Source organism: Saccostrea echinata, unplaced genomic scaffold (assembly GCF_033153115.1).
Source record: "Saccostrea echinata isolate AGI-Se365-2 ecotype Australia unplaced genomic scaffold, CSIRO_AGI_Sech_v1 ptg000054l, whole genome shotgun sequence".
NCBI lineage: Eukaryota > Metazoa > Mollusca > Bivalvia > Ostreida > Ostreidae > Saccostrea > Saccostrea echinata.
The window spans coordinates 12732823-12752003 of NW_026889803.1; the positions used below are offsets into that span (position 1 = coordinate 12732823).

Consider the following 19181-nt stretch of genomic DNA (forward strand, 5'->3'; position numbering starts at 1 on the left):
GATCTGAGTGTAGACAAAAAATGGAGTTAGTTTCCTTCAAAGCTATCAACTCTTTCCCTTGATAGAAGTTATTTTTTTCATATTTTGTTCTACATGAAATTTAAAAAAAACAAACAAACAAGTAAACGACAGGGAGTGTATACATTAAAAGGTGTAGGTAAAAAATAGGTAATTCACAAAAAACTACACATAATGTATATTCTCGTTCAACTAGACGCTCGACTGTCTTCGTAAACTCCGACGAGCAGAGATGCTCGTCGGAGATTACGGAGACATACGAGAGACTGGTTGAACGAGACTAATACATTACGTACAAAGTATTAGCCTATGATAAAAAATACACATTTAACTGTAAATGTTTTATTTGTGCCCTAAATCAAATAGAAATATCTTGAAAAATTCAAAACAATGCTAATTAGAGCACTCATAATTTATTAAAGCTATATATGCATGACGTATCTGAGCTAAAAAATTAAAAATATGAGATTGAGTGTAAATGAACATGATATTTTTTATTTACGTTCAAATTAAAATTTTCACCGATTTTGAACTTGAATAAACCCACGTTTCTATAGTTAAATTGACTTTAAACTGTGTCTGTTATTTAAATGCGGAGACGGTAAATAAATCAGTAATTGTTTTAAATTTCTAATATCTATGAAACGCGATTGATTTAAATTGTGTAATTTACAGGAAAGTCCTATCTTTATATAAAGTAAAAAAACAAAACAAATAGAAGATCTTTTTAATTTTAGTTAGTCTGAACTTATAAAAAATACGCCATATATGACTTTAAGTAACAAGCATTCTGAGAGTATTGCAATTAGCAATACTAGTCCCCTACCGGCAAGTGTAATCTGGTTCCCGTTACAAATTGAAAATGCCATAATTCCATTAAAAATCATTGAAGCGGAACGAAATGCAAACTTGATCTATAAGTAATCAAGGTTAAGTTACATACCAAAACTCAGCTCAATATCTGCAAGCGTTTAGAAAAAAATCGCGGAAAACCCTTAAAAATTGAAAAGGTCGTAATTCCGTCAAAAATCAATGAAGCGGAACGAAATGCAGACTTGACCTGTAATTCATCAAGATACACTCACATACCGAAAATCAGCTCAATATCTGCAAGCGTTTAGGAAAAAAGTGCGGAAAACCAAGTGGGACAGACTGACAGAGGGACTGCTAGACATACGGACAGACAGCTAGACAGACGGACGGACAGACTCAGAGGAAACCTATAGTCCCCTCCGGTTTCACAGGTAGGGGACTAATAAGGACACAGTACAAATTTGAGTCCGCCTACAGATGACACAATTAAATTCAAGCTGCAAGACCATTATGACGTTGCATGTAAGAGGCCTTTCCTTATAAAAGTTATTACAAAAACGACATTTTTTTTTTACATCAAAAGACCATGCTGGTTTTCTCCCTCAGATAAATGTGAGAAACCCATATGTCATTCAGCCCCATGTTGTATCCCTGGCAACCTGTACCGGCCGGTCGATGTATAGACCAAACATTTAAAGAAGATGAAATAGCCTGTATACAGACATACCCTCTCTCTAAGACGCACTTGATCTTAATTTGCCAAAGGAAGAAAACCTGTGCACTTGTAAACAGACGACACAAGTTAGGTATTGATGTCCGATTTATGTTTTCAACAGCTTTACGGAAAGGTAGAAAAGTATATTGATATTGGTATTAAGGTATGGAACAGCTGATCATATCTGGAAACCCTGGTCCTTAGTTTTGGATGCCGAATATGTGATGCATCTCTTAGCAAGTTTTAATATTTGAGATTTTTCATATCTGCTTTGTTTAGATATAACGATTTATTTAATATTCTTATCTTTGTTATCATTAGGAATAATTCCAACAGTTGTTAGAGAGAGAGAGAGAGAGAGAGAGAGAGAGAGAGAGATTGTTACTCAACAAATATTGTTTAGTCAATAAGCTCTGTCCCCGTAGCAATGTAGAAGGAGCTTATGCACATTAGCTATTGATCTTTGCCATCAGGTATAAAGTCATTAAAACTAGACTTTTGTCGACTTTGTGTAGTTTAATCATATTGAATGAACCTGTCCCTAACCTTGACCAAACTTGTCGTAACGAACCCGACAGATCCTAAGCGCGAACTGTTTCAGGGTATATTTATTTCATAACATCAAGTGCTTCAACTTCAGTTTCGGATTAATTAAATACACAGTGAACTCTAACTGATCACCTTGAATACAATTCGGAATAAAATCACCTTAAAGTATCTGCCTTTGGGGATTAAAGGGTAAAGAGAGAATTAAAAAATTAAAACACTTTTTAACAAGTGCAATTACTAACAATCACTGGAGGGAAAATATTGTATAATCTTTACAATAAAAGATTATCGCTTGTGTTTTGAATTTAAGTTAATCGGATTTAAGGTATAGATATGATAATCTGTAAATCTTATCTGTTCTTATTTTTAAAAAATCTTATGTTGATATTTGACCATGCACGATTTTTGGTTTCCCGCGACCTGCTGTATATTGCTCAAACCTTACCAAGAATTACAACAATCATTATCTAAGAAGAACGAAAAAAATGCATTATTTCTATCACACAGAGCGAAAAAATGTGCGTTTTTAGAAGATTTAAAAATCAAAATCAAAATTAAGAATAAAGTTTGTATGGCTGGTGCATGGAGGGGAAAAAACCCTGTAAATGCACAAGTGTTATCATTAAAAAAAATGTTTATTAAACGAAAAAAGAAAAGAAATGTATAATCAAGAATAGGATTAAACAATATATTTAAGAGAGAGAGAGAGAGAGAAGTCGTGAGAAAAATAGACTTTTCAATTCAATACAGGAATATTTCTGCATGAAAATAGTAGTATTTTCATAATCACCTGTGTTCATGCCTTTCTCTGTTGAAAATTGTTCTAGATTACCATGACTCAACATTACATTTCAAATATTCTATCGTGGGGGAAAATTAGGATTTGAAAAATAATTACGCCGAGTTAGGTATGTCTATTCCACCTGTAATTGTCTCAAAACACGCATAGCAGGTGCCGGGATTACAAAAAATGAACAAAACATATTAAGATTTTAAAAAATTCCTATCATTTAAAACACTTGGAACCATTTATTTAAAAATTATGGGGAAAAAAGTTCGTTAATGAACAAAAAAAAATTCAAGATCTGATGTTACTATCTTTAATGAATCATTCTAAATATAAATATTTCCTTGTTTTAAACACTTCGTTTAATAAGGTATTCATGGAGAATTTATTTTTACGATATTTCCATTGTTATATCAGTCCAAAATTGCACCGTTTGAAAATGGCATATTTTTATTTCTATATTATGAACTTGTTGTGTTTGCAGATGTATGGGACCACAATATGAATGAACTAAACGTATAAAATTTGATGAAATGCAAATGCAAAATGGATAGAAAGTCAACTTTATGCTTGAACTGGTGACTTTTCCTTCAATATTTTAATAAATAACTGTTATTTACACATGAAAACATCGAAATTCATTAATCATAAATTGACACTCGACTAGTATTGAAGATATTTTCTTTTTTGCACAATCTTATAATAACACATCGAGATTTTGATTATTAAATTTTTGAAATGTTAAATTAAATATAAACGACACGGATAAAGGTTTTCTCCAAAAACATGTCGTTATATATGGTGATTATATTGCAATTTCTAGCAAGGGCACTTGTGTTGTTCAGAGAAAGGAATTTAGCGACAGGTACTTCTGCAGGTGTGAGCCCATGTAATACAATTTCAATGATTAAAGTACCCAAAGCTCTGTCACACAATGTCAAATGATAGCTTCATATTTTACAAGTGAAATGCTTACTAAAATATTCATGGAGTTGTGTCCTCAAATGAAAAGAAAATTTAATCCCTTAGACAAGCTTTCTCCGACTCTGTATACAATATCAAATACAATTCACCGATATCACAAAAGTACACCTGTATCTTTAGAAATAGTAATTTTTTCCATTGCCATTTTGAAAATAAGATGTTTATTGAGAGAGAGAGAGAGAGAGAGAGAGAGAGAGAGAGAGAGAGAGATTCTATTTAAATGTCGGTATACAGTTCATTTCAAAATGGGTAAATTTATAAATGTCGGACTGAAATATGAAGTACATGTACATAAACTGGTGTGAGATACATCAATTGTCCTTCACGCATCCGTCGATTTTGTGTGTATTGAACTTTTACAATTTATTTGTACATTTTTTTGTTCCTTTTGTGTTCTGTCGTATTATCTGATTGCTTCCAATAGTCTTTCGTGACTTGTACTGAGAATCTTCAAACAACATGGACAAATACTTTAAACTAATTAAGTATTATTCATATAACTGCAGGTGTCTAACATTCCAAGGCACTTTTCTCGATTTCAATTTTGAATTTTAACACACAAATCCGTCAATTGTGTGTTGTGCTAATAGTGCTTGTTAGCTTTTGTTACGGGCCACTTAGAGTCATCTATTTCCCAATGACGTTTACGTGAAATTGTGGACAAGTATCCCCTTCACCTTTAACCCTCCCGCATAGATCCCCAAAATCAACACTTTTTGCGAGTAAAAAGCAGGTGCGAGAACCCATCTCAGGATTCCAAATCACGTCGCACCTGCCAGTCCGAAGATTTGGGAAAGATGTCAATATTTTCTCGTGTTTTAGTATAATTCTTGCCTTGTTTTTATAGATATTTAAGTTAGAATTGAGAGGATATAAATTCTGATAAGTCTGCCAGGTGTTTGTATGAAAAGTAAAGAACAAACTAGCTGTAAAATCTATCAGTAGTTATACAAGCTGATCAGAAATAGAATTTTGTACTTGTTAATTACCTCTACAGACTATAATGAAAGTAAAAAAAAAAAAGCTAGATCGATATACCGTTTTGCAAATTTTCTTTCTCGTTCACTTTCAAAAAGTAAAAAAAAAAAAAAAAAAATTCGCAGGATATTATTAAGAGTTTAAAAAATTAAAATAAATATTAATGAAATTAAAAGAAAATTATATGATGTGGTTTTAAAACTTCGCATTTGAAATTTTCAAGATATTTTAATCACTTCCAACAGAAAAATGCTTTTCATTTTCAAGCATCACCGTTGTATGCAAATGATGTGCTATATTAGGATGTAGATGGATTCACTCGGCTGCTTCCACGCGACCTTAATCGTCTGCAAACAAAACTGCTCGCGTGGCATTTCCCACCCGCGCGGGGCAACTGAATCCCGAATCTATTTTGTCTTGTGCATGGTGTCAAGGCAATTGTGGAATATTAATGCTGCGGGTTTTATTTGATGAAACCCTGATATGGGGACAAATGGCAAGACAGATAATGACTTGCTTAAACGTGTCAGCGATTTCATTCGCTTTAAGTATACCTCTCAGTGATAGGAGCAGGTGAATTACAAATACAATATCTCTATTCGGAGTGGTTTATGTCTTTCACTCAAATGTGAAGAGGGAGGGGTAAGGTGCGTAATTTATTTAATTAACGTAAACTTTTCCCTCCAGCCTTTATATAGAAGGTAAAAATCACCTGTCGTACGAGGGGAAAGTAAGGAAGACCACTTTTAAATTACACCTGCAGCTCGCACCTGCCGTGAAGTGGCCTATTTAGCTAATAATATTTCAAAGAACTGATTCAATGGATGACATTTTTTCTCGACTAGTTATAGGTCTCAAATAAAAAAAATGTTTGATATAAGCTGAATAAAAAAATCATTCAATATTTTAATCAGCTAGATACATGCAATGAAATAACAACGACTTCGTTTGGTTTTTTAAGGTAACACAAGGTCATCTGTCCAATTTATAGTAAGCTAGCTATCTGTCATAATGAAACCACTTAAAAAGCGCGCTAATAAGAATATTTACAATAGCCATTATTATCTACAAATTCAATACACACTTTTTTTTCTTTAATGATAAGAGGACAAAAATCTGAATTTGAATATTTCAATAATTTAATTAGCATATCTTACATCAAATCAAGTGGAATATATAATTGTAAGTTCAAAACCAATTAGCACTCAAAAATGCACAAAAAACCCGCTTATTATGACTAGACACCGAAAGAACACCTGGTTTACACTAATTTTACACTAATAAAGGTTTACTACAGCAGCCATCTTCATGCTTTAACAGAAGAGACATGCGCGAAAATGTTTTGCAGCAGGATTTGCAACTGTACTTTTTGATGTCAGAATGAGTTTGGAGATGCGCGCGAAGATTGGAGCGGTCTGCAAACGCACGTGCACAATGGTCACACCTGAAAGGTTTTTCCCCTGTGTGTGTTCGGATATGACCTTGAAGTAACCAAGGGCGCGAAAATGCTTTTCCACAGAGTTTGCATTTGCAAGGCAAAGTATGTGTTCTTATATGCATTTTCAGGGCTCCAAGAGACACATAGGTCTTATCACAGTATTTGCAACTGAATTCTTTTTTGACCTGACTGGCACAATGAAACTGTTTGTGTTTTGTGAGTCCGCTAAATGTTGCGTACACTTTGGTACATCCATCGCAATGATATCGCATTGTCTCTCCATCTCTCTCTTTTCTCTTTCCAGAAACAGACAAATCAAGTTCGAACATGGAGCTTTCTCGCAAAGGACTGTACTTAGAAACCACTGGATCAAATGCTGAAGTCAATACTTTAGAATCATTTTCCTCGACGCTGTCAGTTTTCAATGATTTTGAAACAGGTTTAGGGTATGGTAAATGCGCACTAGCCAATGACCGTGATTGCGGGAAAGCATGGCGCATGGCGTTGAATGCTAAAAACGGATCACTCAATGCTTTTAAGGGAAATTGATGCTCTGATGTTACGGGATGTAGTGGCGGGAATCCCGGAGTAAATCCAGGGATCGGCATGCCAAACGGTAGATAAGGTGAAAAATGAGGAGCCATTCCACGGAATAATGGACCTGGCCATGGAAAATCGTATGGTGGTGGCGGCGGAAATCCCAGCGGGCTACTTTGGGTCCGACAGTTTACTAATCTCTCATGTTGCTCGCCCGGTAGACTGGGACTGGACATACTGACATTATGCGGAGAAGAGTTTCGGGAACTTGTGGCTACTGGGGATTTTCTTTCTGCAACAGATATATTAAATCATTAAAGCAAATATGTTAAAAGTAAAGGATTTTTAATGCTGGAACCTAAAAAAGGAGACCTCGGTCCTTATTTATTTAGTTTAAAAATAAAGTTTTAAAATGTATCTATTCCCTTTCAAATCATTAAAAAAATATATATAAGTGCTTCAATATCTGCACAAATGTTGAACACTTGTTATTTTCATCTGTACCATTGTATCAAAACACTTGTTATTTTCACATGTACCATTGTATCAAAACACTTGTTAATTGTATCATTTAAAATTGGAGAATAGGAGAACCACTCTTTCCCCCTAAGGGTCGATCGGTAAAAAGATGCGACACATCAGACACGTTTGACCACAATAACATAATAAAACCGATACACCTGTTCGCAAATTATTCACTCTTTTATTCAATCCAAGTGGATAGTTTATTTTGTAATTTAAGCATTTAATGAATAATAAGGCAAAACAAGACAGAAATTGCGCTAATACTTTACAAAAATTTATTTATCATGATACTCCGATTCTTACATCTTTCAAAAATGGTATCAATATTATTTTCCTTCAAAAAAGCTGAATAGTTCGATTCGTTTATACTAATATTTTATAGCTAATAAAAATGTTCATATAGTCAAACACTTTGATTTTGTTTAAATGCTCAGTAATAAAGAACACGACATCATCATGGGCAGATAGCTAGGACCCCCCCCCCCCCCCACCCTCCCCAAATACTTGTAAGTGAATAACGATATGAATTGTAAATTAATAAAAATCAGTGATTAGAAATTATTTCAAAAAAAAAAAAAGAATTTCTCATACCTTTTCCTGCCAAGTTGTTGCAATTTTCATCTAATTTGGTGACTTCTGATTCGCTTCTGCTTTGAGATTTTGGTCGTTCAGCTTCGTCATCTGATATTCCCAGCATCTCCCTGATGGCAAACTTATGTAGACTATCCCTCTCCTTTGGTATCCTAAGGATAGTTGTATCCACAGCAGATTTGCTGCTCAAGTCTTTTGTGCCTTGTCCAGTTTGGCAAACATTCATTTTTCACCGGTTCAGTATTTTTTTTTTTAAAAAAGTGTAAAGGAATTTAAAACTGTTCAAACTTGGAGAAATCAGGTATGCTTAACCATTCCTAGACCAGTACGTCCCTCGCTTTTAAATTTTTTTTAACCCGTATTTTTTTTTTCTAAGGACACGCATGAGTTCGTGGCTTCAGTGACTTTGTGGACGCCGAATGAACCAAAACTTAATTTTCTCGAGTTTCGTTTTTTAAATCATATTCCTCCTTCCTATAAAAATACTATATCCACTTTTGATTCTTAAGAAATCATTTTTAGTCTCTGCCAATCAGAGAACGTGATTTGAGAAAGTTTGATATCGCTAGAACCAATCAAATTTCAAAGCTCCGCCCCATATCTTTCTTGAACCAATCTGAATAAATATGCTCAGGAGAACGGTAACAGGTGCTAAAACCAGTGCCCTGAAGAATTTCCTCGAAGTTTGAAAACAACAAGAGTATGATTTATTTAACTACCTGAACTTTTGTTTTTATTTTTGTGTAACTTACATTGGCATTGAGATTTGATGTAATGAAAATTTAATATATCTATTTCAAGACAGGGGACTCAGCTAATTAAATAAAGACGTGTGGTAAATAAAAACAAAGAAACAACGAAGTGTCAACGACAGAATCCTACTGTTTTCTTTTCCTATTTCTACACGGAATTCACGTGTTAGAAATTAGCAACTTCCGGGAGATACAGACGACAAGGTGTTAAAATTCATGCCAAGTCTGATTGAAAGTAAACGTCCGCATGACTGTCTTGTTGAAATAACAAGTGTTCCATTGAAATTTGTGTTTGCTTCGCGTATTTTGTCCACCCCTTCGTATTTAAAAGACCTGCCAAGCCATCTTGTTCGATTCAAATTAATTGCTCCTCCAAATATTAAGAACTACCTCTTCATGTTAAGATAGCTTTAATCCGCTATTGTTGTTCGAAATATATGAAAGAACATATTTCTGGTTTCAAGTGATATATTATTTTTGCAAACTTTAAAGTCACTTCAGAAGTCTTGGGGGCAATATTTGTATTGAAAAGGAATTTAAAATTTCAAGCGGTATATAGGAAATTAAATCGTAACAAATATTGCCAATTAGTTATGGTAGTGGACGGTTTTATTGATTTAGTGTTGGATTCATGTAAACTCTACAAAGTACCTGTATATTTTCTATACTCCTCACCCTTCAAAGCGATTTTAAGATTATTTTCTGAACAAATATATTCTTATTGCCCGGCTTATAAATACATTTTGGCAGATAGCAAAACTGAACTCATGCTCTGAAGGGGTGTCTATATTATATAGGGTCGTTTTGAATCTCAGTTAATAAAGAATGACACACATAAATAAATGACTTAATTATTTATATATATTCACCTTATTGGTTTACTAGTAATATATAGTTGATTCACAAAACACATTTACAGCAGTGTTTTCAGGTGCAACACTGGACTTTTCAAACATTTATTATACATAATTTTATATATTTATTCTTGTCTTCTCTCTACATATGAAATAGTCTTCCAAAAAAAAAAAAAAAATAAATAAATAAAAATAATAATGTGCAAATATTTTAAATGCAAGATCAATATTTTTTAGAGAATATCCTGCCTTCGCATGAAAATTTTTCATGATTTAATTGACACTGAAAAGTGTGAATAACTAAGTAGATTTATTCGTATTACTATATTTGTGTGAAAAAAGTCTTGAATATAACGGAAGTAATCAGCACACACGTGTCTGAAATTTCTCTTCCCTGCTGGGACGTTACGGTTTCACAACTGTTGTCGTTTCTCAAACAAAGCCATGTAAAGATGACAAGATACAAAATGCATGCCAGAAACTGTTCAAAAATTACAACATGCATATACTGCATATATTTCTGCATGTATTTAAAGCCGTATAAAATAATTGAATATTAATTATAAACTGGTTTAGGACCTTTGTTAAATATTTTATTACAGAACATAAAACAACGGAACTGTTCTTAAATTCTAAAATATTTATATCAAATGACAATAAAATAAATAATATAATTAAATTTATCTTATATCTAAGCTTAAAACTGCAGACGCTTTGTTTTCATTGTACTGTTAACTTAAATGAAAATGTTTAGATTAAGATTAAGAAGTAATTTTTACAATTTAAGTATAAACAACTGTATATACCATACAGTAAATATATTTATGTCATTTTTAATCATCACTTTGATTTTATTGCACCCTGAAGTTTTTTCTATATCAGACAGGTATAAGCAATAAAGATTGTTCGCTTCGATAATGAACGGGAGGCAGTGATTTTGGGCACACGTCGGGATCGCATTCCGGTGCCAGCACCTGCCGGGACATGGCTCTACGCTGGACTGACTATGCGCCATTTTCACCTGTTTCATTGACACGTGAACAATTGGATTTTAGACAGAAGATTCACCTGTTTTGTATATTTATATCGTTTGATGTTTTTCCCGCTTTTTAAAGAAATGCTATACAGTAACTGTTGATTTTGTATGAAAAAAATACATTAGTATAAAAAATACAGTATACATGACATATTTTACGCATTTTTCATTTTTTTTTTTTTTTTTTTTTTTTTTTTTGGAATATATATTTCAAAATATTCAATAGTACAGTCTTTCAAGATTCCACTTAATATTAACAATCGAGATGTATATTCTCTCTATTATGTATGCATTATTTGGTTCATAAAGATCCACTGTTTGATATTAAGGAGACGTAGCTATATATATTTGTAAATACCGCATACATGAATGTGTAATGTCCTTGTTTGTTGTCTAATGCAGATTATCTAAACTTATTGTAAAAAAGGGCAACATTTTAATTTGTATTTAAAAAAAAAAGAGATCTAATTTTTTTAAATTAAAAGATTAGAAAATGATTTTATATATATATATATATATATATATATATATATATATATATATATATATATATATATATATATATATATATATATATATATATATATATATATATATTCCAGTAATTGATTATGTTAAAAAAAAGCGAAATCCTTGAAATCGAAAGTGCCTTTTATGATGACCCTGTTTTTCTGCAATATTAAATTCATTTAAGCATCATATTTGATAAAAATCACATGCAGTCAAACAAAGGCCACCTTCCAGGAAAACTGCAATAAAAATCTTGAAGGGTGTATGTTACATTTCGCACGCGAGCGACACATCCACCGCACGCGCTACCAATTGCGGTGCACCCGTTTCTTAATTAGCGAAGCAGGCAGCACGTACCTGGTTAAAATTACAACCTGGTGCTATTTCATGTGTCAAGGTACAATGAAAGCTTCAAATTGACAAGTATTTTCACTGAAAATTTTTCTTTTGAAAAATCTGAGGAATCATATTTTTAAATGCAAGTATGTTACAGGTGTTTGAGAAACAGATTACATTACATTTACATGCGAACAATTTGTGATCAAAACAAACAATTTAAAAAAAAAGGGGGGGGGACGTCGAATTTCAATAAAACACGAGTATCCTGCGGATTTTTTTTTTTTAGTCTAAACCTGTTAGGAACATCTTGCATTCAATGTACAAAGCTTTACGTAAATTTTATTAACCACAGCCTACGATTGATAAATCAATTCCTATCATTACAAACCAGAGTGTCAGATGTGTTCCTGTTCTGTTCTTAACTTCAACTGTGTTCGATGAATAGAGAAAAGAAAATGAGGTATAATACAGAAAGAGACTCTATATTGAATCATTTATCATATACTCTGCAATACTTCTTGTACAAATCGTGAAAATAAAATTTTAAAATAAAAGGTGACCAATATTAAAAAAAAAATGTGTCTTCGTTTTGACATATTTACATATATTTTGATTTCATAAAAATGTTTTTTTTTAAAAGAGAGGTTGTTTTTCAAAAAATATTTAAACTTGCCTAAGTTATATAACAGTTTGGGACACTACAAATCAATTTTAAAAAATTGAGTATACTATAGTAAACCGGCAATCATATCATTTGATTATATATTTGATCATTTGATTACAACTAAACCTATGTTTCTCATTTGTCATATTTTATTCTTTATGTAATTGTAATATTTTAAACTTTTGAGTACCTACCTTTTCAAGAATCATCAGTTTTAAATTACAAACTTTATATTCGATAGATATGGCTTAGATTACAAGTGCTACAAGAATGATGACCAAGTAATTTTCCAAGATTACTAGGCGTCTATTTATTTTGGAGAACCAGACACTTGTGCCAAACCGCTCATCCGAGCTCGAGTCACCTTGAGTACTATATCTGACAAATGAATGAATACTACATATAGAAATAATGTAGAGAAACCAACCCCCTTAATATAAATATCAACTTAAGTTTATGATTTTAATAATTTTAACTTACAGTATTTTCAGAGGCTTTGTATCAAGATTACAGTCTTATTTTTCGTGGAAAAGATTTCATACTTTTCGTCTAAATAAAACAAACAAATTATGGCCAACCCTGGTCTATTGCGAATTTTAAAATAAGTTTGACTCTACGCACGAAATGCTTAAAGCGTTAAACATTTTTCCCCTGCTGTTTGTATTACAAGAAGTTATTCAATGTTTTTTTGTTATACATTGATTCCCTGTTGCGCCTCCATCTTAGACCCAGAGGCCCTGATTTAAAGAAATTCGAACTGTGTTCCAGTTGTTCATACCCCCCCCCCCCCACCCCACAATTCTCTCTTTTATATTCTAATGATACGTATTCACTGGTATTTTGGGCCGATTTAAAGAAATTTGATTTTATTCTTGATAAAAAAAAAACAACAACTTTTAGTTAAATTTTCATTTTTATAGCCAATTGATTTTTGAGACATTTAAATCTAACTAATCCTCACTTGAAAACAGGACATAGCCCATTCGATTCCCTTTAATTCAAGAATACCTGTACATGTTTATACATTGTGGCAAGTTTGACTGTTTGCATAAAATTGGTTTTGTGGGAAAGTGTGTATGTGATAAGTGCAAAGTTAACAGCAAGCAGCGACGGGACAGACTGACAAAACTCGATTATGAAGAGCTTTTGACACCCCCCCCCTTTTCAAATAAATTCCTTACTTGAACTTGTGCTTATAGTCTGTTGTTATTATTTTGTAAAAAAAAAAAAAAAAAAAAAAAAAAAAAAAAAAAAAAAAAAAAAAAAAGAGATAATTTGGTTTCTGTTGACAACATAAAGGCTGTTGAAGTCAGGCAGGATTTAATCGGACTGACGACTCGGTAATTCATATTCTTGAAGCAGTGTCTAACTTTCATTCTTTGCTGCCGTCCAAAAACACGGAGTCTGTCATACGCGCGTGCGACAAGTTCGATGCACGTGTTTTCTTGGAAAGTGACGACAAATTCAACAGACGAAAATTGATTTCATAATGTTTGTATGAATTCCGATTTGAATTCACAAATGAAATGAACAGATATCTCATATTGTTCAATTTCCCATTAACAACTAGCACTCGGACGTAAATCCCAACAACGCGTAAATATTACGTTACGCCACTTGTAAAGGACTCGCTGGCAACAGGTTGTCTTAACAAACACACAACACAGATGGAAATGGATTTTCAATAACTTCTTTCTTGTACCTTTTAAATGGAGGGCAAGGATTTTTGATATTTGAAAAGAAACTTTAGTAATTCTAAGATGCCCCTTATTAGGGAGTGATGAGATTGTGTTTGATTTCAAAAGATAAAATGCATTATCCACGTAAAAGAGTCAACACCTGTGACCGAAGAAACTCGAGATATTTTTCTTAAAATGAAATAATTGACAGCCTTCCTTGACATACACTAGATTTTCATACAGATGTCAGAAGAATTCGAATTTATTTTGAAAAAAAGCATATTGATTATAAAATGAGAAAATATTCTACAAAAGTACGAATTTATACTCATGAGATAAACATTCCAAATATCATCTCGCTGAAAACGTGATCTGGTGTACCAGTTCAGAATTTCAATAAATGAGTTAGTATCTCATTATTAGAATTAAGTTATTCCATAATTATACATCACTGCAAAGTACATGTAAAGAGTTAGATAAATCGTTAACATTTGATTATTGTCTCATTTTAATAAAACTTTCTCAACATTTTATTTTATTAATCACTACGAGTTTAAAAAAAAAGGGGGGGGGAAAGAAACCATATCACTAAGTCTTTTTACATTCGTATCCATATTCAAATGTTTTAAAATAAAATTATGAAATTCTTGCAATGACAATTGTTATAAAACCGACCATAGCATGCAAATAAATACAAGACACCTGTTTTATGAATGATATAACACCCCCCCCCTTCCCCACCATTTGAAATTTTTTGTTAAAGATACATAAATTCCTTCTTAAATTCGTCGGAGATTGCTCCGGTTACACTGAAATTTTAATTATTCGAATTGTTTTCAAGTAATCATGTTAAAACTTCGTTATTATCAACCAACAGCACACTTTATCCACCCAGAAAATTTCATAGAGATACGTTAATTTTTGTTAAAGATATGACCACAGTCTACGGAATTTTGGGGCAACACTCGTAAATATTCAAAATTAATATCAGACTCAACGGTTAGTAATTTGTAGTGTATAATTTGCTAATTTGTCTTGAATGATAATTTTTGTTTACGAGAAGAAAAATATGAATGTTCTATCTACAAGAACATTATTGTTGTAAAGAAAAATGCTTGCCCCTCGCCAATGAATACCCCAAAAGTACCTGTTCCATGATGTTTTGCATCGGTCCCACCATTGTGAAAATAATGCTTGGTCCCTTACTATAACAAAACTTGTCTACTTTTTGTTAATTAAAAGCAAGTTTTTCTTCAAATTGCCACGGTCATTGTGTTCCTTTTTTTATTTTGTGACGATAAGTTTTTTTGGAAGTCACGACCTGCAGTATCATTTTTTCACAATAACTCAATCTAATAATCAGAATCAAAATCAATAATATTGTGGAAAACTCTCTTTGCCGGTCAATTGTAAAAATGAAATGACCGTCAATATTTTTCGGCATCTTCACAATGTCAAGGTTTTGTGTTTGTGTGGAGTTCCGAAATCACAAAACCTTGACATTGTGAGGATGATTTTTCGGAGGAGCTAATATCAATTATGTTGACTGCTTCTCCATAGAGAGACAACGTCTTTTTTCAGAAATGGTCCAGTGATATAAATAATTCATCAAAAGAACAAATTTACAAAATCTTCAAGCAAAATTTTTTGATTTGAAAATTATATTGATAAGTTATCTCCAAAATTTAGAAAAATAATTTAAAAATTTCGTACTGCAAATCATCATCTATCAGTAGAAACTTGAAGACGGTATGGTATACCACTTTCCGAAAGAAGCTGTACTCTCTATAATAATTCTCAGTTAGAATATAGAATGTAAAGCTTTAGATAATGTAAGAAAAAAAATACCTAGGCAATTATTATTCTTGCAGGCCAAATGCTAAATTCATGGAACTAATGCCAACTAAGAACGAATTCAAAAAAAAACCTGAAAACTATTTATGATGCTGGCTGTTCTCCTTAATATATTTCCTCCTCTCTATTTTCTTTTTGATATTTATACTTATATTGTGTCATATTTTTTTTTATTGTATACGTGTATGTAAATGTACCTCTGACCAATTTGTATAAAATGTATATATGTTATTAATGTACCCCATGTACCAATATTTTGGTTTGGGAGAATAAATTGAACTTGAACTCTAACAAAGCGAATTGCTGAATTCGTTAGTTTTAAGCAAAACAGAACTTCTAAGATTTATCTCATGAAAAAAGGTATTGTCTATGTTGAAAAGAAATGTTTTCTATGTTGAAAACACTAAGTTAAGTGACTGAGATTTCCATTCTAATCTTATCTACAAAGATATAATGCACAGTTTAGTTTGTATTCAATAAACAATCTTTCCATTTTCCGTTAAAAACTAAACTTTTAGGTCACACAATTTCATTTTTCATGAATTTTCTGCGGATTCAATACGCTATTTGAACTCGAGGGCTCCTACAAAGCAAAAAGTTTCGAGAAAAATGTTCTTTTGATGGAACTTAGTTTGAAAGCCCATGTATTTATATATTTTGAGATATATTGTAAAATTTGGAGTTGATACTATGGGATATGAAAATCAGAAAGATGGTTGTTTTAACAATAATCATATTCACATATAATATGTACTTTGTTACCCGTTAGAACAAGTAACCAAAGTGAAGTGTTCTGTATTTAAAGATCAGCATATTCATAAAGAACATGGAGGAATAATGCGTGCAAATGCCTATAACTTCATTCTATAAAAATATTGGTATAAAGTAAAATCACTCTTTGGAAATGGCGGTGTGTGCGGGGATGAAAATAATCCTATTAGCTGAGATATACTTTAAATAAAATGAAGCAAGGATTCACTCATATGGAAAAATTAATCAAAGTACGTGGAAATGAAATATTTTGCCCAGTTTGGTGTGCGTATTTAATTTTCCATCTTTGCTAGCCAAGGGTTTCTGATACGCTACTCTCCTCATAAACCCTTGGCATACGGTGCTGACAAAAGACGGGATTGTTTTCGTCACGTGATCACGCTTCTTACCAGGTACGCACAGATAGCGTCATCGACAGAAATAAAAAGCGTATTTGAAAAAATAATGTTTTTAAAGAATAATTAACAAGAAGGTATTGAGTTATGTTAATTTGTTATTTAAACATGTTAAAATGCAAATCTACATCTTCAGTATAGATTCTTAGTGACATATTTTGCACGTAGCTTAAGATATTGGATGACACCATATAGCTATTCATAGAATGGCATGTTATCTTACGGATCGTTGTTTACTTGCGTTTTTCATTCCCGATATGAAAGAGTCAAGATATATCCCGAACGCAAATATCGTCATTTACAAAAAACAATTGCTGATTGGTCGAATGATGTCGATCAATTCCAATCACAACTTGAGAAAAAAAATCCCAACTTTTTTTAACACCGTATGCCAAGGGCTTATGAGGAGAGTAGCGTATCAGAAACCCTTGGCTAGCGAAGATGGTAATTTTCTTGCTAATAAATTTCAATACTGATGAAACTAAAGTATAACAAATAAATATAATAGAATAAATATTTAAACAGAATTTGGAAAGGTTCAAGTTATCGTCTTTTCCCCCTTATCCATCCATGGGCATTTATGCAGACTTATTGACCCACGTTCTTTGAAGGTAAAGTTTCTTAAGATTTGAAAGTCATAGTTCTTGTATAAACCACGGGATACAAATCAATATTGATAAACTACTTGTTGATCAAGAAACGGGTTCAAGTGACAGAAAATCATTGTAGTCAGTAAAAATTAAGAATCCGGAGAGGCGCAGGTTGTGTGATTATCCGACAACCTGTTGCAAGCAGACGTTAGGCGAAATAATAAGATTACAATGACGTCCATGATTAAAAGTAATTCATAAATCATAAGAGGCAGTGATGTAAAAGTTAGGAAATTAACAACTTTTGTAAAATGATTGAGAAGATGAAAAAATTCCGAAAAAAATGTCATCAGATGGTCCTTTGTATTCTTGATTGACTCACGTTTCCAGAAATCCGAAGTAATGAAAACTAAGTTATAACCCGATAAATATGCCATCATCATCATTATTATCATCAATTATTTAGAAAACTAAAAATAGATTTGTTGTTCATTTCAAACTCTGACAACATTTGAAATCCAAAGAATTCTGCAATGAATCAAAATAACGGGATATCAGTTTATTCATGAAAATCCCGATTATTCCGAAAATGAATGATGCCAGCCTTCACAGAGACAGAAGGGGCGCAAATTGAAAGGTCACAGGTCAGGGTAATGCAGTTCTTCTTGACGTTTCCGAAATGGGAGAGCTTCTTATCATTCGCATGGTCAATTAGCCAGTAAAGAAAGAGGGTGATTTTCACATCCCCATTTTATGTACGGTAACCGGTGGATTAAGACAAGATAACGAGCCAGTACCAAAACAGGGATTAAAAAGGACCGACGATGGTGATTCTGATATTGTGAGAAGTATGACCACTTCACGTTTATCACCCTTATTTTGTAGTTTACGACTTGTGGTTGAAGTTTATATCCATAAAAATGTATGGGAATCTATGCATCACACGGAGCTGTGGATGAGCATGGATCAATGTATATTACAGATTCTGTAAACAGGGATTACAATGTCAGACATGTTCTTCCCTTTCATATTTATGTTGCATGAGCAATAATATAAGGATTACACAAACTTTTTAGGCGCCGTTGGCTTACAGGGATGGAAGTCAATATCTATTTTATGCTTATTTATGATTCAAAACCTGTGTTTATTATTAAAATAAACTTTAAAATGTGAAAGAGACATTAACTTGCTTGGCAAGTGAAGTGATTTTGTCAATCTTACATTCAAATCCGTCCGGCATTGAGAAAATATGATTTTCTTAAAATATATATATATATCAATTGTAACATTTAGAAAAAAAAAACTCAGACATACCAAATTGCATTATTTTTCTAATGTTTCTTAAAATGAAATGTTTATTTTAAATTGGTGCTTTAGTTCTTATGCCCGACTCAAGACAATAAAAAAACCTGATGATCAGAGAACTACGAGTGCTACAAGTAACTTACAAAAGATTGATTATCAATAATGGTAAACATTTCTCACTTTATACAGTATAAATAGAATTTTTAGTGCGGACCAAAATTTGGCAGAGATCGAGGGTATCAGGATCGCTATAGAACTGAACATTGTCTAGATATTATACCCATATGAGAAGCGTTGTCGCTCATGATTGTTATTAGCAATATAATATTCTTACAGAAATGACCCTCATTTTGATCTTGTCGTTTACTTCAAAATTTGTTAGATACTCGATAAGTATAAAAAGATCAGCGAACCGATTTTAGCTGTCAAAAGCTGCTTAAGCCTGCAAGAAGACTGAAGACTTTCTAAATAGAGAATTTCAAATGTGGTACGCTGCC

The 19181-nt window shown here is 32.5% G+C and overlaps 1 protein-coding gene across 1 annotated transcript; it reads right to left on the reverse strand.

The window, feature by feature from the left end:
• Positions 1–5995: 5995 nt before the first annotated feature.
• LOC133205976 (zinc finger protein SNAI3-like) lies at positions 5996–8229 on the reverse strand. The gene is made up of 2 exons (XM_061341881.1): positions 7936–8229; positions 5996–7111 (listed from the first exon to the last, which is right to left on the reverse strand). Exons 1-2 carry the CDS (start codon positions 8159–8161, stop codon positions 6117–6119), a joined length of 1221 nt encoding a protein of 406 aa, XP_061197865.1. The 5' UTR covers positions 8162–8229; the 3' UTR covers positions 5996–6116.
• Between the last annotated feature and the right edge of the window lie 10952 nt (positions 8230–19181).